The sequence below is a fragment of the Dendrobates tinctorius genome, unplaced genomic scaffold (genome assembly GCF_039654945.1).
Source record: "Dendrobates tinctorius isolate UK_male_01 unplaced genomic scaffold, ASM3965494v1 ptg000158l, whole genome shotgun sequence".
NCBI classification, from domain to species: domain Eukaryota; kingdom Metazoa; phylum Chordata; class Amphibia; order Anura; family Dendrobatidae; genus Dendrobates; species Dendrobates tinctorius.
This window is the reverse complement of record NW_027361825.1, coordinates 29,415,922-29,440,218: the sequence shown is the minus strand read 5'-3', so window position 1 is coordinate 29,440,218 and position 24,297 is coordinate 29,415,922. Positions and strand designations below refer to the sequence as shown.

At 42.1% G+C, this 24,297-nt stretch overlaps 1 protein-coding gene across 2 annotated transcripts in view; it reads right to left on the bottom strand.

The window, feature by feature from the left end:
* LOC141052034 (cytochrome P450 2C8-like) overlaps window positions 1-24,297 on the bottom strand; it is a 152,631-nt gene that overhangs the window by 92,155 nt on the left and 36,179 nt on the right. For both annotated transcript variants that reach the window (XM_073549212.1, XM_073549213.1), the window contains exons 2-4: window positions 5,671-5,874; window positions 3,375-3,537; window positions 3,060-3,209 (exon numbers count right to left, since the gene is read on the bottom strand). In XM_073549212.1, the coding sequence (XP_073405313.1) occupies window positions 3,060-3,209; window positions 3,375-3,537; window positions 5,671-5,853 (496 nt within the window). In that variant the 5' untranslated portion in view covers window positions 5,854-5,874. The remainder of the gene's footprint in view (window positions 1-3,059; window positions 3,210-3,374; window positions 3,538-5,670; window positions 5,875-24,297) is intronic.

The following is a 24,297-nucleotide window of genomic DNA, read 5'->3' as shown; positions in this document are numbered from 1 at the left end:
TAGTCCTTATAAACAGGGAGGAAATGGTTGAGGAGGTAAGAGTGGTTGGGACGCTAGGAGGTAGTGACCATGCTATTTTAGAATTTTGGATATCAAGAAGAGGAAGACCTGTGAAGACTCAGACTTCAAGGTTAGATTTCAGAAAGGCCAGAAAGGCAGATTTTAAGGGACTCAGAAAGAGAATCGGAGAGATCCAACGACTCGATATCCTTAAGGACAAAAATGTCCAGGAAGGATGGGAAATTTTGAAAAATTAGATTTTCAAAGCACAATCGTTCAAAATTCCAAAAAGAGGGAATAATAGGAAACAGTTAAGGAAATCAGGATGGATGAACATAGAACTTAAACAAATGATAAAAAGGAAGACATAAATGTTTATCAAATGGAAAGGGGAGGCATATCTAGAGAAGATTATAATGCAGTCTGCAGAACCTGCAGGGCACAAATCAGATTATTTAAACCTGGCAATGAATTAAGGCTTGCCAGAGATATCAAAAGCAATAAAAAAGTGGTGCCCAAAACTGGACACAATATTCCAGATGAGGTCTGACCAAAGAGGAATAGAGGGCAATAATAACTTCACGTGATCTAGACTGCATGCTTTTGTTAATACATCCCAGAATTGTATTTGCCTTTTTTGCTGCTGCATCACACTGTTGACTCATGTGCAGTCTGTAATCTATTAGTATACACAAGTCTTTTTCACTTGTGCTGTTGCTTAGCCCTATTCCTCCCATTCTGTATAATCTTTTTTCATTTTTATTGCCCAGATGAAGTGCTTTGCATTTTTAGTTGCATTTTTCTAGTTGAGTCCAGACAACAAGTGTTAATTCATGATCTTTTGATTCATGTTCTGTCATGGTAAAATTATAGTTGATCATATGGCGAGACCTGCAGCTCCTCACGTCCAGTCTACTGCCGAGGTAAAAAGAAGAGTAGTGGGCACTAAGTGCATGAATGTATCACACTTGTCAGTTATTGTAGTGAGAGGTCCTAGGTTGGAGTTGGGTTGAGTCTGACTGTAATCTGAGCACCGGAGCTCTACCACGGTGGCTCAGTGGATAGCACTGCAGCGCTGGAGGCTGGAATCCCACCAAGGATAACATCTGGAAGGAGTTTGCATGTTCTCCCCGTGTTTGCGTGGGTTTCCTTCGGGTACTCCGGTTTCCTCCCACATTCCAAAGGCATACTGATAGGGAATTTAGATTGTGATCCCTATCAGGGATAGTGATGATAATATGTGCAAACTGTAAAGCGCTGCGGACAATGTTAGCGATATATAAAAATAAAGATTATTATTTATTACTAAGCTAGTTACTAGTGATGAGCAAGTATACTAGTTACTCGGCTTTTCCTGAGCATGCTCGGGTGATCTCCGAGTATTTGGATGTGCTCGGGGATTTAGTCTGTGTCAACGTAGCTACATGATTTGCGACTGCTAGACAGCCTGAATACATGTGTGGCATTCCTAACAAACAGGCAATCCCCACATGTATTCAGACTGTCCAGCAGCCACAAATCATGCAACTGAGTCAACAAATACTAAATCTTTGAGCACGCCAAAATACTCGGAGATCACCTGAGCATGCTCGGGAAAAATCAAGCAACGAGTATACTCGCTCATCACTAGTAGTTGCAGATCAAAGTATACAGCTTTTGAGTCCTGACTCATGCTGACAATGTAACAGATAAATTACACATGGGATCCATCAAGCTGTGTAGGGATGTGAGGAGTCCATCAAACTGTGTGTGGGGGATGCCGGGGCCATTATACCATATGGAAGGCTGTTGGATGTTTCATACAATTTGTGGGGCTGTGATTTTCATCATACAGTGTGGGGGCTGTGGGCTCCATCATACAGTTGATGGGCTGTGGGGTCCATCATGTAGTGTGGGGGGCTGTGAGTTCCTGAGCTCCATCATACTTTGTGTGAGGGACTGTGAAATCTATCATACTATTTGGGAGAATTTGGGGTCCATTATACTAAGAGTGGAAGCTGTGGGAGTATCATTCTGTGGGGGGTGACTGGGGGAATCATAATGTTGATCAAGGTACAAGGATTAAATTAAAGGAAAAGTATAATTTATAAACTGTATAAAAAGCAGTAAATTGTATGGTTTTGATTGACGACTACAGGTAAGAATACTGTACATGTTACAATATGCCCAATCATAACAAATATTAGCAGTAGCAGTGTGTAAACAGAATTAATTCTGCTCAATAAGTATAATATTAATATAAAATAATAATATGTTAATATTATTGAGCAAAATTACTTTTAGCCAATTGGTTCAGCCCTCCACAAAAGTCCCTCTGGAAAATTAATTGTCCACCCCTGCAATAGTGTAACTGCCAAGACTACAGACTGTTGTAGTTATTGTGTAACTTCCATGCGCAGGGCCTGAATTTAGTATCACCACTTGGATTAAAGACTGTTCCAGTTATCAGGCAGCTGCCAAGCTCAGTTTCTTAATTTTGGCATGTAACCAACTTGCCCTGTGCCTATACAGTGCTTTGTCATTTATATGTTTGTGCTTTCAATAAAGAGAACCTTTCATCAAATTTTTAATGTTGAACTGGTCACATGATGTAATAGTGTCTTCAGAGCAGAATAAAACATTTTTTTTGTTTTACCTCCACAGTAGTGTGGACTTATTAACTATAATAAAAAGCTTCACAGGTTTGTGATGTGTACTTGATCTTCAGTGCTCATTTAGGCTGCACAGTCAGGCTGGCAGGACTTGAGGACTTTGGCCATGTGACCCTGATGACATCATCACAGTTCCTTCTGCACTTCTATGTTGCAGCCTGCTTGTGATTGGTCAGTGTCATACAGGAGGCAAAACTACACACTACCAGTGAGAACTATGAAATTATGCCAACTTGGACTTAACTAAAATTAACTTAATAGGTAGCAAATATTTGATTGTCAATATCTCCGCAACGGAGAAGCGAAATACAAAAAATGAAAATCATCCCACTTTGCAGCCACTATTACATAGTTCAACACAAAAAATTGGTGAAAGGTCCCGAGTATTGTCCCAAAGTAAAAATATACCTTTAAGTTTCTTAAGCTCATCTCCAAGAAAACGTGACTCCTTTAGGATCCGCTCTTCCACACTCCTCTTACCCATGCCAAAATTTCTCATTGTGGTGAGGGAAAATCTTCGGAGTTGCTTCCAGCGCTCACCATTACTGAGAATAACTCCTAAAAACCAAAATTATGCATCATGTTACAATACATTTGATCAGTCTTGTGTATAATGATGTCCACCAATGGATGAACGGAACATGAAGCCAACTACTTTTTATTTTCCAGTCCAGAGATTTATACGCCACTAACTGAGTGCAGCTAAGGATGATTGGTACTTACCATAGCCCTTAAAGGCAAAGTCTGCTGATGGAGTTTTTGCCTTGTTGCTGAAGACATCGGCTCTGTCCACAAGAGCTTCCTTCACTGCATCATATCCATGCAGCACAACAACTGCTTTTGACCCAAGATGGACAGTGAAAATATCTCCATAAACTTTTCCAAGCTATGGGAGTATTAACACACAAAGATGTAGTTAGAGAAATTAAGGCCATATTAAATGGTTGGCCAAGATTAATAAAGCATGGCTGTTTTTTATTGACACATTGCCATGCCTGTCCTTGTGTTGTGACTGGTATTGCAGCTCAGCTCTTTTTAGCTGCAGCACCACATGACTTGTGGACAGGCGTGGCACTAGTTTTGGAATAAGAAGCCATGCTTTCCTAATACAGTTCAGGTTTTTAAGAAATATACAGAGATAAAAAGGCTTTAAATGAGTTTTGTCATCTCAGTATATGATGACATATGGTTGCGTTGTCATCAATTAAAGGTGCTGTCCGTGAGTTTTAGATTGATGGTCTTAGGATAGATCAGATCAGTTGAGATGTGCCACTCAACACACTCCCGGCTGTGAGTGTGCAGTCCCCTATTGAGTATTGAGCAAATGTGCAACATTTGGCAGTGACCACTTTACGGAGCTGTGCTGCATCCCAGCAGAGTACTTCTGGCCTCCACCATCACAGGGAACAGCTGATCAGTGGGAGTCTGTTGAGTGGTACATTCCACTAATCAGATACTGGTGACCTATCCTAAGGAAAGACCATCAATATAAAAGTCTTTGACAACCCCTGTACTGATCACTTGAGTTCTAAACCATAGAACCCTGTCGGCATCCCCTTCATAACTATGCATTCTGCAGCTTTTACTCTGCACAGCGGGTTTTAGGCCAACTAAGGCAGAGTGGCATTATTCAAGTAAAAGGTGGCAATGTTTGTTTCCAGGTGATTAGGGGTGCTGTTGTGATAGCTGAAATAAAAAAGTGTAATTTGGGCTGACCCATCTATAGAAAGAGAATCCATGGTCTAATGAGTTAGAATGCACTGGGCATTTATGATTAAGAACCTATGGACTAAGGTTTAAACCGTGTTACAGTCTATATATGTGTATTTTTTTCTATAATTTTTTATAGTTAAATTTTTAAAAATATCTGCAAGGAGTTTGTATGTTCTCCCCGTGTTTGCGTGGGTTTCCTCCGGGCACTCCGGTTTCCTCCCACATTCTAAAGACATACTGATAGGGAATTTAGATTGTGAGCCCCATCGGGGACAGTGATGAAAATGTGTGCAAAAACTGTAAAGCGCTGCGGAATATGTTAGCGCTATATAAAAATAAAGATTATTATTATTATAAATACCATATCTAATAAATGGCAATTTTTTTTACTGAACCTTCGGATGGGTGCTGGATACATCTTTTTTACTTTCTCTAGGAGTGCTATTGTGTAAGGAAAAAATGTAAAGGGACAATCACTAAAGGGTTATTGCCAACATTGAAGTTCCCAACTATACGAAGGCTGGGACTCCTGGGACCCCCAACATTCCTGAGATCAAGGCTCTAAAATAACCAGCACATTTCAGAACTAGATTCGATCGTAACAATTACAGGTCTGACTTTATAGCACAGCTGGGACCCACTGTGTATAGAGCAGGCTCAGCTGCTGAGCGCGCTTATTAAAAATCTTTGCACATCTGCTGTACATGTACAATGACTGTCACTAAGGTGTCCAGCAAATGATACATTATTTTATCTAGTCCAGGATCCGATGGAGTGGTGCATGACGGATCCTTTTGTTTTTTGCAATTCTTCAATCATATTACACTCTATCCGATTCTGCAAGAGGCATGACACAATGTTTTATTTTTGCCTTGAGTGCTCCTTTAATTAGTCATCAGAACTGGTATAAAAGTTTCACCTTATCCTGTTCCAGTGGCCACGTTGGTTGTCTGCGGCTGTTGTACTGCAAACCTCCTACTTGTTGAATACCTGGCACCTCTACTTATTAGTAGGGCCCAGGTTACACATGCAATGCACAGCATCGTAAAGACGTCACATGGCATGCTAGTCAGAGGAGTCATTGAAGATGTTGTAGGTAGTAGAAGGTTTGCAGTGCTCTGTGACTGTGCTCTAACCACTTGGCAGCTGGATCAGCTCACTGTGAATATTTTTGTCCGGCTTCGTAAACCACAGTTTAGGTGTTTCTTAAACAAAAGGGCATTATTAAACAACTGCTATAACAAATATTAAGGTACTGTTTGCATAAGTTAAGAAATGAGTTAGAATTGGTTCTTGTCGGTCTCACCTTCTTGAATGACATGTGCAGCTCTTTCATGTTTAGCTGTAGAATGTTTCCTAGAAGAGGGAGAGGAGTTGGTCCAGGAGGCATCTTTTTCCGCTTACCATTCTCTGCCCACATAAGAAAAATGAGGCACGTGACACAGAAAACCAAGATTAGGGTCCCGGCACCTGCAAAGTCCATGGTCATGGATAGGTTTCACCAGTGCAACTGCAATTTTGAAAGAATGCAATCAGTCATAGCTCACATTCTAATTCATTTATATTCATTTACATATATATATATACAGTCATATGTAAAAGTTTGGGCACCCCTATTAATGTTAACCTTTTTTCTTTATAACAATTTTGGTTTTTGCAACAGGTATTTCAGTTTCATATATCTAATAACTGATGGACTCAGTTATATTTCTGGATTCAAATGAGGTTTATTGTACTAACAGAAAATGTGCAATCTGCATTTAAACAAAATTTGACCGGTGCAAAAGTATGGGCACCCTTATCATTTTCTTGATTTGAACACTCCTAACTACTTTTTACTGACTTCCTGAAGCACTAAATTGGTTTTGTAACCTCATTGAGCTTTGAACTTCATAGCCAGGTGTATCAAATCATGAGAAAAGGTATTTAAAGTGGCCACTTGCAAGTAGTTCTCCTATTTGATTCTCCTATGAAGAGTGGCATCATGGGCTCCTCAAAACAACTCTCAAATGATCTGAAAACAAAGATTATTCAACATAGCTTTTCAGGGGAAGGATACAAAAAGTTGTCTCAGAGATTTAACCAGTCAGTTTCCACTGTGAGGAACATAGTAAGGAAATGGAAGAACACAGGTACAGTTCTTGTTAAGCCCAGAAGTGGCAGGCCAAGAAAAATATCAGAAAGGCAGAGAAGAAGAATGGTGAGAACAGTCAAGGACAATCCACAGACCACCTCCAAAGACCTGCAGCATCATCTTGCTGCAGATGGTGTCACTGTGCATCGGTCAACAATACAGCTCATGCATAACGCCTTTTTGTATGACCAAACAACTCAATCTTTGTTTCATCAGTTCACAGGACCTTCTTCCAAAATGTAACTGGCTTGTCCAAATGTGCTTTTGCATACCTCAGGCGACTCTGTTTGTGGCGTGCTTGCACAAACGGCTTCTTTCGCATCACTCTCCCATACAGCTTCTCCTTGTGCAAAGTGCGCTGTATTGTTGACCGATGCACAGTGACACCATCTGCAGCAAGATGATGCTGCAGGTCTTTGGAGGTGGTCTGTGGATTGTCCTTGACTGTTCTCACCATTCTTCTTCTCTGCCTTTCTGATATTTTTCTTGGCCTGCCACTTCTGGGCTTAACAAGAACTGTACCTGTGTTCTTCCATTTCCTTACTATGTTCCTCACAGTGGAAACTGACTGGTTAAATCTCTGAGACAACTTTTTGTATCCTTCCCCTGAAAAGCTATGTTGAATAATCTTTGTTTTCAGATCATTTGAGAGTTGTTTTGAGGAGCCCATGATGCCACTCTTCATAGGAGAATCAAATAGGAGAACTACTTGCAAGTGGCCACTTTAAATACCTTTTCTCATGATTTGATACACCTGGCTATGAAGTTCAAAGCTTAATGAGGTTACAAAACCAATTTAGTGCTTCAGGAAGTCAGTAAAAAGTAGTTAGGAGTGTTCAAATCAAGAAAATGATAAGGGTGCCCATACTTTTGCACCGGTCAAATTTTGTTTAAATGCAGATTGCACATTTTCTGTTAGTACAATAAACCTCATTTGAATCCAGAAATATAACTGAGTCCATCAGTTATTAGATATATGAAACTGAAATACCTGTTGCAAAAACCAAAATTGTTATAAAGAAAAAAGGTTAACATTAATAGGGGTGCCCAAACTTTTACATATGACTGTATATATATATATATATATATATATATATATATATATATATATATATACACTAGCTGAAGAGCCTGGCATTGCCCGGGCATAGTAACTAACTGTGGTTAGTTATAACAAATTATAATGATTATATTGCACATAAAAACATTTCACATCATATATTCAACACTACAGATTTGCAACACAAATTAACTAAACAATTACCTAAGTATTGATAGTATTTTATATTCAACTCATTCAAGAGCCTTGTGATAAACAACATTTTTGGTTTCTCCTTTCAGTGCAAAGATGAACAGATTTTTGGCAGTTCCAACTCTTTAACAGGCTACGTAAAATTGACCATGAGAAAAGCATGGAGATTGCAAATGGATCCCTTCTACTTTCAAGGACTATCCCTGAGCCTTGTTAATGGACATTGCAAATGCCAGTCGAAGTGGAAACTGGAGGTGTTCAAAGTCAAAAGGCAAATCAGATGAAATGAGTGGAATTCTTGGCGTGAAAATGTCCTCTCCTTTGGCACATCCTGTTGCTGAGCTATGTATCTAATCCTATCATGTGTGATACCATCTGCTGAGCTGTGTATGTAATTCTGTCCTGTGTGGTACTGTCTGCTGACCTGTGTATCTAACCCTATCCTGTGGGATACTGTCTTTTGAGCTCTGTACCTAATCTTATCCTGTGTGATACTGTCTTCTGAGCCATGTATCTAATCCTATCATGTGTGATACAGTCTGCTGAGCCGTGTCCTAATCCTATCCTGTGTGACACTGTCTGCTGAGCTGTGTATTTAATCCTATCCCGTGTGTCACTGTCTGCTGAGCTGTGTATCTAATCCTTTCCTGTGTGATGCTATCTGTTGAGCCGTGTATCTAATCCTTTCCTGTGCGTTATTGTCTGCTGAGCCATGTATCTAATCCTATCCTGTGCGATACAGTCTACTGAGCCGTGTATCTAATCCTATCCTTTGTGTTGCTGTCTGCTGAACCATGTATCTAATCCAATCCTGTATGATACTGTCTGCTGAGCAATGTATCTAATCCTATCCTGTGTGATACAGTCTTCTGAACCGTGTATCTAATCCTATCCTGTGTGATCCTGGGCTCCCTCTGCAGTCTGTGACACAGGGTGGTCTGTGTCTGTACGGTAATAAATTGTGTTATTTCCAGCTTTAGAGAAGGATGATAACACCACAGAAATGATAAGAATAGCAGGCCTCAGTTACCACAACTGTCTACAAGGAAAACTGTTGCTCATAGCAACCAATCACAGCTCAGTTTCTTTTAAACAGCTCTGGTGAAATGAAAGATGCTTAGTGATTGGTTGCTATGTGGAGTGGGCATGGCCGATACACACACACATAAACTCTTTTATATATATATATATATATATATGTATATATATACATAATATATACATACCTTGTAATGTCTACACATCCTGTTCCGTCCAGATGTGTCCGGATCCCAGCGGAGGAAGTTCACCGACTGCCATATTGGGACACCCAAGTGCTGGTGATACCAGCCTCTTGCGTGGCACCACCAGCGGAACACCGTTGCACCACACACACACACACACACTGTTTATGCCGTATGCACCTCACACACACACTGTAGACGTTGCATGCACCACTCACACACTGTATACGCCATACACACCACACACACAGACACACACTCTATACGCCATACGCAGGCTCTTGCGCGGTTACACCAGTGGAACACTGTCATGAAAATGCTGCCACCAGGATCAGCCGAATGATACATTGACTGCCGCCATCTTTGTACAGGAGGAGCGCATGCGCAGTTTTAATGTGACCGTTGCTGTCTGTCGGCACAAAGAAGGCGGCTTTACTGTGCCTGCGTGAATTCCGCGAAGATGCAGAGAATCATTCGGCTGACCCTGGTGGCAGATGTGTGACGTGCCTACAGGCAGAGGAAGGCGGTCACATTAAAGGGGTTTTCCCTCAAACGAAAGTTCACTTTAAAAATTGTCTGTGTCTGACCATTTACGAAGCATACCACATCTCCTGGGCAGGGGAGGAAGCAAAAGACAATACTGACATTACAGCACGGGATCACAGAGGATTCATTTTGTGAGGTAAAATATTTCACTGACTGTTTTTAAACAATATTTTACCTCACAAAATGCATCCTCTGCGATCTCCTGCTGTAATGACAGTATTGTCTTTTGCTTCCTCCCCTACCCAGGAGCTGTGGTATGTTCTGTACCTATCGGGTGTTACCTTTAACATCACATGCAAAAAACGATCAAAGAAAACAAGGCGAGGTGGACGTCGACGTAAGAAGAAAGCATCAATATGGTCTGCGGAATGTGAATCATTGGAGGAAATAAACGGTAACATTGCTGCGTCTGATGAGTTTACAGTTATAAACATTTCAGCTACCATACTGAGTGAAGCTCAGCTGAGCGTTTTGAAGAGAGGACTTTCCTTTGTTCCTACATGTAGAGGGGATTTGTTTCAAACATTATGTGATGTCAATCGATTCGTGCGATTATTAAGAGTTAAGAGACATTTCTTTACTCCTGATTCTGGTATTGGTAATCAATTTTCTGATATATCATCCTTGAGTTCAAACAATGTTGATTTGTTGCCACTTGCTGCTCCTGTTAGAGATCAAATTATGTTTGACATGTTGTCTAGTTTGGAGAATACAAATCAACATACAGCAGTACAATGTGATACAAATGTACAGATATCTAACCCCACTTTTTATCCCCTGATATCTAGAGTGCCCATTATGGATACTTTCCAGAGGGCAATAGAACGTGATGTTAAATCTCTGTTGGATTCAGATGTGCAGTCTTGTATGAATTTATCTGCAATTGAGCAGCATGCGCTTCATTTACTAAGTAAGAACCAACATATAGTGGTCCGTCAATCAGACAAGGGGGGGTCAGTGGTGATTCTAGACTCACTACTATATCGCAATGAAATTGTATCCATGTTATCTGATATTAATACATATCATCCTCTCAACAATGATCCTACAAGCTGTATTCAGCAGGGTTTATCTGTGATTTTGCAGGAGGGTCTTGCTTTGGGAGTATTGGACAAGCGCATGGCTGATTTTTTATATGTGGATAAACCAGTGTGTCCTGTATTTCACGCCTTACCCAAAATTCATAAAGACGTGTTTCCTCCACCTTTCAGGCCCATAGTGGCCGGTATTGGAGGGGTTAATGAAAAACTCTCCGAGTGGATAGACAGAAAATTACAACCTTTGGTTTTGAAAACACCAGGTCACATTAGAGATACCAAACAGCTTCTGCAGGCACTTCAGGAGGTTGCATGGGGGCCTCACCACACATGGATAACATGTGATGTTGTTGCTCTATATTCATGTATACCTCATGATTTGGCATTATCTGCTGTTTCCACCATTTTGACTGAAGAAAGTAATTTCAGTTCTGATCTTAAAAAATTTATCATTATGGCGTTACAACATCTTTTGAACACCAATTTTTTCAAATTTGACACTAAGTACTATCTTCAGGTGTGTGGCTGCCCGATGGGGTCAAAATTTTCTCCTACTCTGGCCAACTTATATATGTCCTTTTGGGAGAACAAATATATATATACTATGGATAATCCCTATTTAGACAATGTATTGTGGTGGGGGAGATACATTGATGACGTGATCCTATTGTGGTTTGATCGTTGTGATGTATCTCCCTCTCCTGGCATGCTTAAGTTTTTTGAGTATATTGGGACTAATTCTTTCAATATTAAATTCACCCACGAAATACATGGCATTTGTGCCACATATCTGGATGTTAAAATTATGGGAGATGTCAAAACGGGGAATATATATACTTCCCTATATAGAAAAGATACCAGTGGTAATGCCATATTGCATGCGGATAGTTGTCACCCGCCACATGTGATACGAAATTTACCGTTGGGTGAATTAATCCGTGCCAAAATATCATGCTCTAATGACGCTCTTTATGAATCCGAGCGTCGTAAAATTTGCACCAGGCTATCAAAAAGGGGTTATAAGAACTGGATGTTAAATAGGGCTATTAAGAAAGTGGATAACAAAACTAGGAGTAGTTTATTGCAGAATGACATGGTACACACTAATCAAAATAAAAATATTCCCACTTTTTCTACCGCTTTCAGTTCAGATTACAAGGGTGTTATTAAAATCATAAATAAACATCTTCCCTTACTGCATCAAGATCCAGTCTTATCGCAGATATTGGCTGGTGGACATAGGTGTGTTCCAAAGAGAGATAAAAATTTGAGTCATTTTTTGTCCCCCTCATTGTATTTGTCTGATTGCACTAAACCTACGTGGTTAAATTACTTGGGTAATTATAAGTGTGGTGAAAAATTGTGTGGTTTGTGCCGCTATATGGATATTACAGATAAATTTGTTAATTTTAGTACACAACAAACCTACAAAATTAAAACCTACATGAATTGTAACACCACACACTTAGTGTATATGGCAGAGTGCACATTGTGCAGTTTATATTACATTGGCTGCACTACACGAGGCCTGAAGAGGAGACTAAGTGAGCACATCACCGCTTCTAATCCAGAGTCTATGTCCAGTCGTAGGAATGTGTCTGGCTTGTCCAAACATTTCCTTGAAATACACAAGGGTAATTTATGCAGTCTTAAAGTTAAGGGAATAGAACGGGTATTGAAACCCCCCCAGAGGGGGTGACGGGGAACATTTACTACACTGTCGGGAAGCCTTCTGGATTCTTGCGCTTGATGCACGATATCCGCAAGGTTTAAATTATAGAAATGATCTTATGTATTTCTAATGAGTGCTGAGATTTTTTTTTTTTTTTTTTTTTTTTTATGTCATTTGAAAGTTGCTATGTATTTATGCATTTATACGTGTGTATTGCACATGTTTTTGTATATTTTATGTCTTGTCCATTGCTGTTTAGGTCTTTTCTTTTTTTGGTTTTTTCTTTCTTCTTGCAAGGGAGTGACTCCACCAGTGATTTGAGGGCTTAGCTGTCTGCCTCTTTGATTATACACATGTGTGGAGTCCCTCTGCTGATTAGGAATGTTTATAATCATTTTGTGAACTGTTTTGTTTCATGTCTCTGAGGAAGAACCTGGTGTAAGGTTCGAAACGCGTCAGGCGTGGGGGGTCTGTTTTCCCCTTTATGGTTTTATCATGAAATTATGTGAATAAAACTTATCGTGGATTTTATCAAGTCTCCAGTGCCGGATCTTCCTTCTCTCTTCATGTTTGCAACACATGGTGGTCAGCCATTTGATCCCTAGGCACGACCGGCTTACAGGACTATTTTGGTGAGCACAAATTTCCCTTTCCCCTTCCTAATTTTCTAAATATACTGACTAACTGTGCTCCCATCAAGCCGCACATTTGTTAACATGCAAGCCGGGACTAAAAATATTACAGCAACTTGCTTGTTAAGAAGAAAAAAAGCTGATGAATTATTTGGCATTTCCTCTGATAATGAGGATAAGATTAGTATGGACATGCATTCACTTTTCTCTGAGTTGGAGAGAAAGATGACTTCTCACCTTAAAACCTGGTGGGATTCAGTGACTCTTGAGAAATACGTCAGTCATAAGATAATACCGCGAGGTTTGAGATTAAAAAAGGTACCGACTGTGATTTATAATGATACCTTTCTACAGAAGTGGAATGATATTTTGAGTGAATGCTCTTTGAAACTAATGTCTCTTATTGTGGAGGAAGAATCTGTCAAATTGACCAACATTGAAGCCTCCATCAAAGATTTGGAGTCTAAGTTGGATGTATTTTCTGATCATATGACATTTTCTAAGAGCTATGAACGATTACATGCTAATATTGATAATTTGGAAAGCGGCATTACCAAGTCCAAGAAAAATAAGTTCCTGCGTGATCGCAGGGACTATGACTCTAATATGGTTTATGCTTGGAAACAATTCACTCCGTATAAGCTTAGATCTATTCTCAAGAGGAATCAATCATTCCGTAGTAACAACGTCAGTTTTTCCTCATGTGAACAGTCTTTTAATTCACCTACTACTTCTGAGGGTTCAATGGACTCTAATCGGGTGTTACCTTTAACATCACACGCAAAAAACGATCAAAGAAAACAAGGCGAGGTGGACGCCGACGTAAGAAGAAAGCATCAATATGGTCTGCGGAATGTGAATCATTGGAGGAAATAAACGGTAACATTGCTGCGTCTGATGAGTTTACAGTTATAAACATTTCAGCTACCATACTGAGTGAAGCTCAGCTGAGCGTTTTGAAGAGAGGACTTTCCTTTGTTCCTACATGTAGAGGGGATTTGTTTCAAACATTATGTGATGTCAATCGATTTGTGCGATTATTAACAGTTAAGAGACATTTCTTTACTCCTGAGTCTGGTATTGGTAATCAATTTTCTGATATATCATCCTTGAGTTCAAACAATGTTGATTTGTTGCCACTTGCTGCTCCTGTTAGAGATCAAATTATGTTTGACATGTTGTCTAGTTTGGAGAATACAAATCAACATACAGCAGTACAATGTGACACAAATGTACAGATATCTAACCCCACTTTTTATCCCCTGATATCTAGAGTGCCCATTATGGACACTTTCCAGAGGGCAATAGAACGTGATGTTAAATCTCTGTTGGATTCAGATGTGCAGTCTTGTATGAATTTATCTGCAATTGAGCAGCATGCGCTTCATTTACTAAGTAAGAACCAACATATAGTGGTCCGTCAATCAGACAAGGGGGGGTCAGTGGTGATTCTAGACTCACTACTATATCACAATGAAATTTTATCCATGTTATCTGATATTAATACATATCATCCTCTCAACAATGATCCTACAAGCTGTATTCAGCAGGGTTTATCTGTGATTTTGCAGGAGGGTCTTGCTTTGGGAGTATTGGATAAGCGCATGGCTGATTTTTTATATTTGGATAAACCAGTGTGTCCTGTATTTCACGCCTTACCCAAAATTCATAAAGGCGTGTTTCCTCCACCTTTCAGGCCCATAGTGGCCGGTATTGGAGGGGTTAATGAAAAACTCTCCGAGTGGATAGACAGAAAATTACAACCTTTGGTTTTGAAAACACCAGGTCACATTAGAGACACCAAACAGCTTCTGCAGGCACTTCAGGAGGTTGCATGGGGGCCTCACCACACATGGATAACATGTGATGTTGTTGCTCTATATTCATGTATACCTCATGATTTGGCATTATCTGCTGTTTCCACCATTTTGACTGAAGAAAGTAATTTCAGTTCTGATCTTAAAAAATTTATCATTATGGCGTTACAACATCTTTTGAACACCAATTTTTTCAAATTTGACACTAAGTACTATCTTCAGGTGTGTGGCTGCCCGATGGGGTCAAAATTTTCTCCTACTCTGGCCAACTTATATATGTCCTTTTGGGAGAACAAATATATATACTATGGATAATCCCTATTTAGACAATGTATTGTGGTGGGGGAGATACATTGATGACGTGATCCTATTGTGGTTTGATCGTTGTGATGTATCTCCCTCTCCTGGCATGCTTAAGTTTTTTGAGTATATTGGGACTAATTCTTTGAATATTAAATTCACCCACGAAATACGTGGCATTTGTGCCACATATCTGGATGTTAAAATTATGGGAGATGTCAAAATGGGGAATATATATACTTCCCTATATAGAAAAGATACCAGTGGTAATGCCATATTGCATGCGGATAGTTGTCACCCGCCACATGTGATACGAAATTTACCGTTGGGTGAATTAATCCGTGCCAAAAGATCATGCTCTAATGACGCTCTTTATGAATCCGAGCGTCGTAAAATTTGCACCAGGCTATCAAAACGGGGTTATAAGAACTGGATGTTAAATAGGGCTATTAAGAAAGTGGATAACAAAACTAGGAGTAGTTTATTGCAGAATGACATGGTACACACTAATCAAAATAAAAATATTCCCACTTTTTCTACCGCTTTCAGTTCAGATTACAAGGGTGTTATTAAAATCATAAATAAACATCTTCCCTTACTGCATCAAGATCCAGTCTTATCGCAGATATTGGCTGGTGGACATAGGTGTGTTCCAAAGAGAGATAAAAATTTGAGTCATTTTTTGTCCCCCTCATTGTATTTGTCTGATTGCACTAAACCTACGTGGTTAAATTACTTGGGTAATTATAAGTGTGGTGAAAAATTGTGTGGTTTGTGCCGCTATATGGATATTACAGATAAATTTGTTAATTTTAGTACACAACAAACCTACAAAATTAAAACCTACATGAATTGTAACACCACACACTTAGTGTATATGGCAGAGTGCACATTGTGCAGTTTATATTACATTGGCTGTACTACACGAGGCCTGAAGAGGAGACTAAGTGAGCACATCACCGCTTCTAATCCAGAGTCTATGTCCAGTCGTAGGAATGTGTCTGGCTTGTCCAAACATTTCCTTGAAATACACAAGGGTAATTTATGCAGTCTTAAAGTTAAGGGAATAGAACGGGTATTGAAACCCCCCAGAGGGGGTAACTGGGAACATTTACTACACTGTCGGGAAGCCTTCTGGATACTTGCGCTTGATGCACGATATCTACAAGGTCTAAATTATAGAAATGATCTTATGTATTTCTATTGAGTGCTGAGATTTTTGGTGTTTTTTAATTTTTTTTTTTTTTTTTGGGGGGGGGGGTTTTTTGGGGTGTTTTTTTTTTGTTTGTTTTTTGTTTGTCATTTGATAGTTGCTATGTATTTATGCATTTATACGTGTGTATTGCACATGTTTTTATATATTCTATGTCTTGTCCATTGTTGTATAGGTCTTTTCCTGTTTTTTTTTCTTTCTTCTTGCAAGGGAGTGACTCCACCAGTGATTTGAGGGCTTAGTTGTCTGCCTCTTTGATTATACACATGTGTGGAGTCCCTCTGCTGATTAGGAATGTTTATAATCATTTTGTGAACTGTTTTGTTTCATGTCTCTGAGGAAGAACCTGGTGTAAGGTTCGAAACGCGTCAGGCGTGGGGGGTCTGTTTTCCCCTTTATGGTTTTATCATGAAATTATGTGAATAAAACTTATCGTGGATTTTATCAAGTCTCCAGTGCCGGATCTTCCTTCTCTCTTCATGTTTGCAACACATGGTGGTCAGCCATTTGATCCCTAGGCACGACCGGCTTACAGGACTATTTTGGTGAGCACAAATTTCCCTTTCCCCTTCCTAATTTTCCATGTTCTGTACATGGTCAGACACAGGAGAACACAGAACAGGATGTGGATAGCACGTGGAGTAGACAGGAAAGAGAGAGTGGATAGGTGGGTGAGCACATGGAGGGGAGAGATTCTCAACACTGCAAAGCCTGCTCCCATCATGACATCACTGTCTTTCCAATGCGATAGCATCAAGCCTCCATCTAGTATATATATAGGGTCGCCCTCACCACCCAGGGCAGCGGGGTACTCGGTATCGGGCCGGTGTCAGGGGGATGTGTCACAGCAGCGGTGACCAGGTCCGTGGCCCTGGGTGCCCAAATCAATGGCGGTGTTTGTAGTGTAGTTTATATGAATAGTTCGTGACACCACCTGTGGTGTTTGGCAAGTAGAATGTTAGGCCGACGCTGCATGCAGATCCTCTGGGGCTGGTGGTGTGTTGCAGCCTAGATGGTGTAGCTCTCCACAGGCGAAGCTGCAGCCCCAGGGCAGTGTAGGTGCAATGGATGAGGAGAGGTGCATGCAGTGTGGAAGCTGGCACCCAGATGTAGCGGTACTGAGTGTGTAGGCGCAAGAATGAATGGAGGACACCAGGGCTTGCAGTTCCAAAGCTTTACTCGCAGTCCGTAGTGCCCGCTTCTGTGCCGTGTCCTCTGGGTCAGAGGCCCAGCCAACCCCCAGGCAAGATGGAAGGCTCCTCTCCAGCACTCCGCCAACATGTACCTTTCTGAATGTCTCCTCAATAGTGCCTTTAAGTGTGAAGATCTCCTAGCACTAAGTTACGCTGGAGTTCATCCTGACAGATGTTCCTGTGTTCTCTACTTGTACGGCAGACAGCTGTAGCCTGCTTCGGGGACTCCCTTCTCCTGAGTCCCAGCTCTCTATACAGATGCTGTTGTGCCCCAAGTCTTAGATGGGAGTAGTGCATTTACAGCCAACTACTTCACCGGTGTCTGCTGCAGAACCATAAGTGTCCATACAACCTCGGGGACCGGGCCCCGGCCTTGCGCTGAGAACCTATAGGCAGGGTTCCTCTTCTAACCCACGTCCTCTTTGTTCTCTCTACTCCTTCATTCTGTACTTGTCTCTTTCTCTCTTATGGAAGCTTAGGTTACAGTTCTACGTCTTTCTCCTTCTTCTCCTTTCCCGTGCCAGCTGGCTCAGGTCACTGAGGCAGCTGCAGCACTCCTTCCTCCATCCCTTCTTCTAGGGATCCTCACTCCTCTCCGAGTGACTTCCTACTCGACTGACCTCCTGTCAGACTGACCTGTCATCCTACAATTTCCCACTCTTTTATGTATCTAAACTCCACCCACCTCCCAGCACGTCCAGTGTTCCAAGCAGGGAACCACCAAAGGTGCTCTGCTTCTCTCTAAGCACTGAGCCGCAATGTGGTTGTGCAGAACTACCCTGTGTGTGGGGTGCGGGTGTTGGAGTGTGGAAAGGAGTTCCCACCTTACCTGGATGGTGGGGCACTACACCTTAGGAGAAGGTGCAGTACCTCTGTGGCGACTGAGCCTCAGGGGCGCCACCTACCCCCCATTAAACACAGCACGTCCGCGGGCTGCAAGGCAAACAAAGTTGACAGTACAGGAACATACAAAATTTTATAATGCTGAATAACATTTCTTATACTATACTTCCCTATATGAGAGGCACTGTTTCTTGAACGTTGCAAACAAATCCTAACTATCTATCTAAAATTTTTAAATTCAAAAGTGCAAATTATCAGTACCATACTTAATTCAAAGTTCTGTCACTATTACTTAAGTATTCTCCATTAACATGTTTCTTTATTCTACTTTCACTGTCTCTTCTAGACTTATGATGACTACCGCAAATACCTGGTTTGTCAACTCTTTATTCAATTCTCTCACTTCTTCATTAAAACATTCTATATAAAAGCTATCATAAGACACATTATCAAATACTCCACAATAAAACATTCAAAAATTCTTGTAAGTGCTGGACACCGCTCCCAGCCGGGAATTCTTGCAGTGTCCTTTGAGGTAGACTTCTATCCTCGCAAAGTGTCCTTATGTAAAACCAAGAGAGGGCACCTAAAGAGGCGCAACTATTTACAAGAAAGTTTTGGATCACTCAGCGTTCATGATCTCCTCAGTTCAAATGCAAAGGCTGCCAGCAAAACTGGGCAACTCTTAGGAAAACGAAACTAAAACATGATGAGAAAACCAAAAAGGCACAAAGGTGCTAAATAAACCCTCCAGGGTAACGAGAGTTACTATTGTTGATCCCCTCCTGGGGTTCTGGAAGCTGTACTGGAACCGCTACCAGACATAAGGAACTCACGGGCAGTCCTCAGGTATTCCTCCTCCAGTGGGGTGAGATAAGGACTGGTTGGGGTAATGGAAAGGGCCATTGAAACGTCCACTGCCTGTGGGGATGGCATATCTGCTACCACCGATGGCTCTTCTGTGGCTGCTGGAGACTCAGCCGGTGCTGTCGCTGACTCCTCTGGGTCTGACTCTTCCGTGTCCATCGGGACCTCAGCTAACAATGTGGCAGTCGGGGGTCGCCGGCGGAGGTCAATCGGGCCATCCCTATTCGTGGGGTCTGCTCCCAAAGCTAAGGTCAGGCCTGGAGTGGCAATCGTACCCGGCGCTCCCAGCCGCGGTTCCTGCCTCGGTACCTGGTGGTGGACGGCACCGGCCGCAACTCCCGGAGTTCATGACGGGATGGACGGCAGCTGAAGTCGGGCAGGGGCACGGCCGGCTTCTACCGGGGTCGTCGGTGAAGGCTGGTGCAACCGCGCCCGGTCCAGACAGAGACAAGGTCCCGGCCCTCTGTTCTGTTCTAGGGCCCTCATATATCTCCTCCGGACGGGGCTCACCCAGTGGCAATGTCGGTTGTAGGGTGGTAGCGGACGCTGCTGAGGATGGATCAGCGGTCGTAGCATCCGCAGGGGCGGCCCGAGGGCGAGTGACTTCTCCTCCCCTGTTCTTCTGGCTTCTCGTCTCCTTTCATCATTGCGTTCGCGCGTTCTTGTTCCTGCCTCGGCCCCTTTCCCACCACTGGCTTCTTCTGCCCCTCCTTCCGGGGGCGGCGTCTTCTTCCAGCGCCTCCATACCAAGCCAATATACGGACCCCTCGGGGGGTGGACCATGTCGCTGTCACATAGTATTTCAGGCAGGGGAGGCCCAAGACTCTTTGTGGTCTTTTCCTAGGACCTCCCATCTCTTCACGCCCTTCTTCTCCGCGCCAGCGGCCATTTCTAATGTCCATTTTACAGTCTATTAAATTAGGTCTTCTGCATATCTTCAAAAGTGTAAAGTCCAACAAATTTCAGGCACACAGAACCCGATGTGTTGTGAGCTCATTTTCGGGTTTGCCTCTGGCTTCTGGTGATGGTTATGGAGCTGGCTGTGCTGACAGAGGAGTAGTGAGTTCTCTATCTGGACTCCCTCTGTTGGTGAAGGGAGATAATGAAGCTGATCTAAATGGCAGAAACCGGCCACCTGAGGAAGAGAACTGCGATTGGACATCAGGAGTTTCTGATTGGATTTAAGGCAGCCGACTCCCTAGTTTCTTGCTGGTGATTTTTCCTGACTGTGGCTCCTGGTTTCCAGTTTGGTTCCTGCCTTCCTAAAGCTAAGTTTTCTCTGCTATTGTTCATATGAGTTTTTGTCTGGTTTACTTAGTTTTTGTGTTCAGCCAGCCCTGGCTGGGACTGGGCTGAATCCCCTTTTTTGTCTCTGATCAGTTGATCTCCATTTCTCTGTCTTCAGAATATACCTGAGTGCTGATATAGTGATTTGAAGTCTAGCGACTTCATGGCCTTTTTCTATCAGACGTGTTGGACATTTTTTTTGGCAGGGTTTTTTGCGTGATTGCAGACAGCAGCTTTTCTTTCCTGTCCTTTCTAGTTAGCGAGGGCCCCATCGTTTGCTCAGCCTATCTTTCTACCTGTGTCTGTGTTTTCATCTTGTTTCTCCGACAATACATGTTGGGGGCTGTCTATTGCTTTGGGGTCTGCTCTGGGGCAGTTTAGATTTTCCCTTTCTTTCTTCAGGCTTATTTAGCTCTCCGGCCGTGATGAGGCATCTAGGACCACCGTAGGCATGCTCCACGGCTACTGCTAGTCGTTGTGGATAGGATCAGGGGTCTGCAATCCGTTAGTTACCAACCTCTCCGGTTTACTGGGCTTAGCTTGCTTTTTGTTTTTTCCTCCTTGGTGACTCATTCATAACAGAATCACCAGCCATACCGCAGATTCTAGGGTACTCAAGAGCAGGAGAGAAATGTAAAAAAAAAAAAAAAAAGTGTCAGAATTTTATTTTTTATATGTATATTTTCTCCTCTTTTTCTCTGGGGCCGTAGGAGGATTCTTTTTTTTCTTTTTTCTTTTTCTCCTTGATGGAGATTAAGCAATTGATCGTGTGGAGCAGCTCGCTGCTGAAGTGCGGGGAATTTCCGCCTATCTCACTCATTCACATGCTGTTGAACCAAGAATCCCTGCTCCTGATGTGTTTTCTGGGAATCGGTCTAAATTTTTGAATTTTAAGAATAATTGTAAATTATTTCTTGCCTTGAAGCCTAACTCATCGGGGAGCTCTGCACAGCAGGTTAAAATTGTAATCTCCTTGCTGCACGGCGATCCCAAGGATTGGGCGTTTTCTTTGACACCTGAAGATCCTGTTTTGACTAATGTGGATGCATTTTTTCAAGTCTTGGGGTTGTTATGTGATGAACCTAATGCTATTGTTCAAGCTGAGAGAGCCCTATTGGCATTGAACCAGGGTCAGGATACTGCAGAGTTATACTCTCAGAAATTCCGAAAGTGGGCGGTCCTTACTACATGGAATGATAGTGCATTTTTGCAGCTCTCTTTTGGAAGAGTTTGTCTGAGACTTTGAAAGATACTATGGTGGGATTTCCTGTTCCCTCTGTCTTGACGATTCTATGTCATTAGCCATTCAAGTTTATCGGCGTTTACGTGAATGCAAGACTACACGGGAGGCGCTGCCACATTTTGAGCAAATGTCTGAACCTATGCAATGTGATGGAGTTTTGTCTAGGGCGCAACATCAGGAGTTTACAAGGCATAATAAGCTGTGTTTTTTCTGTGGAGATGCCTCTCATGTTATTTCTGTCTGCCCTAAATGAGAGAAACGTTTTGCACACACATTTGCTGTGGGTGGTGTACAACCTAAGTTTCTTTTGGCAATCACTCTGATCTGCTCCTTATCCACATTTTCCGCGAAGGCTTTTGTGGATTCAGGAGCTGCCTTGAATCTAATGGACTTGGATTTTGCTAAACATTGTGGTTTTCCTATGACAGCTCTGCGGATGCCTATTCCTTTGAGGGGTATTGATGCCACTCCTTTGGCGAAGAATAAACCTCAGTTTTGGACCCAGGTGATAATGCGGGTCGCCCCAGACCACCAAGAAAATTGCAGATTTTTGTTGTTGCATAATTTACATGATACCATTGTTCTGGGTTTTCCCTGGTTGCAAATCCATAATCCAGTTTTGGATTGGAAATCTGTGTCTGTGGTGAGTTGGGGTTGTCGGTGTGCTCTTGGTGACACTCCTGTTTTCTCCACCTCTCCCCAGTCACATGATGTTCCTGACTATTTGGCTGATTTTTATGATGTATTTAGTGAGAGTAAGTCTGCGTCTTTGCCTCCTCATAGGAGTTATGACTGTGCAATTGAGTTGAGACCTGGGTGTAAAGGGTCGACCTTTCAATTTATCTGTAACCGAACATGAGGCTATGCGATCTTATATTAAGGAATCATTGGAGAAGGGTCATATTAGACCATCCTCTTCGCCCTTAGGTGCTGGGTTTTTTTTAGTGGCCAAGAAGGATGGTTCATTAAGGCCTTGTATTGACTATCGTTCCCTCAACAAAATTACGGTTAAATTTCAGTATCCGTTACCCCAGATTTCTGATTTATTTTCCAGAGTTAAAGGTTGGTTTACTAAGCTTGACCTCAGGGGGGCGTATAATCTTATTCGCATCAAGCATGGGGATGAATGGAAGACGGCGTTTAATACTCCGGAGGGACATTTTGAGTACCTGGTGATGCCTTTTGGGCTCACTAATGCCCCTTCTGTCTTCCAATCCTTCATGAATGATATTTTCCGGGACTTTGTGGATAAGTTTTTGATCATCTATCTGGATGATATTTTGATCTTTTCCAGGGATTGGGAATCTCATGTGGAACATGTTCGGACTGTTTTCCGGATTTTGAGGGAGAATTCCTTGTATGTTAAGGGATCGAAGTGCCTTTTTGGTGTACAGAGGATTTCATTTTTGGGATTTATTTTGTCTCCGTCAACTATTGAAATGGACCCGGCCAAGGTACAGTCCATTTATGATTGGGTTCAACCCACTTCTTTGAAGGCTCTCCAGAAGTTTTTGGGTTTTGCTAATTTTTATCGGAAATTTATGCCTAATTATTCTGGTATTGCTAAACCACTGGCTGATTTAACTAAGAAGGGTGCTGATGTGCTGAATTGGTCTTCAGAGTCTGTTTCGGCCTTTCAGGAGCTGAAGCGGAGGTTCACTTCTGCTCCGGTTTTGCGGCAACCTGATGTCTCACTTCCTTTTCAGGTGGAGGTAGACAGAGATTGGTGCAGGAGCTGTTTTGTCCCAAAAAGATCCGGTGACCTCTAAAATAAATCCCTGTGCCTTCTTTTCCCGAAAGTTCTTCCCAACTGAACGCAACTATGATGTGGGGAATTGGGAATTGTTAGCCATGAAATGGGCATTTGAGGAGTGGAGACATTGGTTGGAGGGAGCTGACATGAAGTTGTGGTCCTCACTGACCACAAGAATTTGATTTACCTTGAGTCGGCCAAATGCTTGAATTCTAGACAGGCTAGGTGGGCCTTGTTTTTTACGCGTTTTGATTTTGTGGTCTCCATTCTTCCAGGCACTAAGAATGTTAAGGCAGACACCCTTTCTAGGAGTTTCTTTGCTGATTCTCCTATTGTGACCAAGCCTACTACCATCCTAGGTGAGGGGGTAGTTCTTTCTGCCATCTCGCCCGATTTGAGACGTGCTCTGGAAGAATTCCAGGAGGACAAACCTGAGCGTTGTCCTATGGGAAAATTGTATGTTCCTGACCAGTGGAGGAAGAGAGTGATGTCTGAAGTTCATTGCTCCGCATTGGCTGGTCATCCAGGTATTTTTGGTAGCAAAGATTTGGTGAGTCGGTCTTTTTGGTGGCCCGCCTTATCTCGTGATGTCAGGAATTTTTTGCAGTCCTGTGAGACATGTTCCCGGTCTAAACCCTGTTCTCGCTCAAGTGGGTTGTTGATGCCCTTGCCGGTGCCTAAGAGGCCATGGACCCATATTTCAATGGATTTTATTTCTGATCTTCCTGTCTCTCTGTGATTTATGATAGATTCTCTAATATGGTCCATCTTGTACCACTCCCAAAGTTGCCATCTTCCTCAGAGTTGGTACCCTTGTTTTTACAACAGGTGGTTCGGTTGCATGGGATTCCTGAGAACATTGTATCGGACAGAGGAGTTCAGTTTGTTTCCAGATTCTGGAAAGCCTTTTGTTCCAAGTTG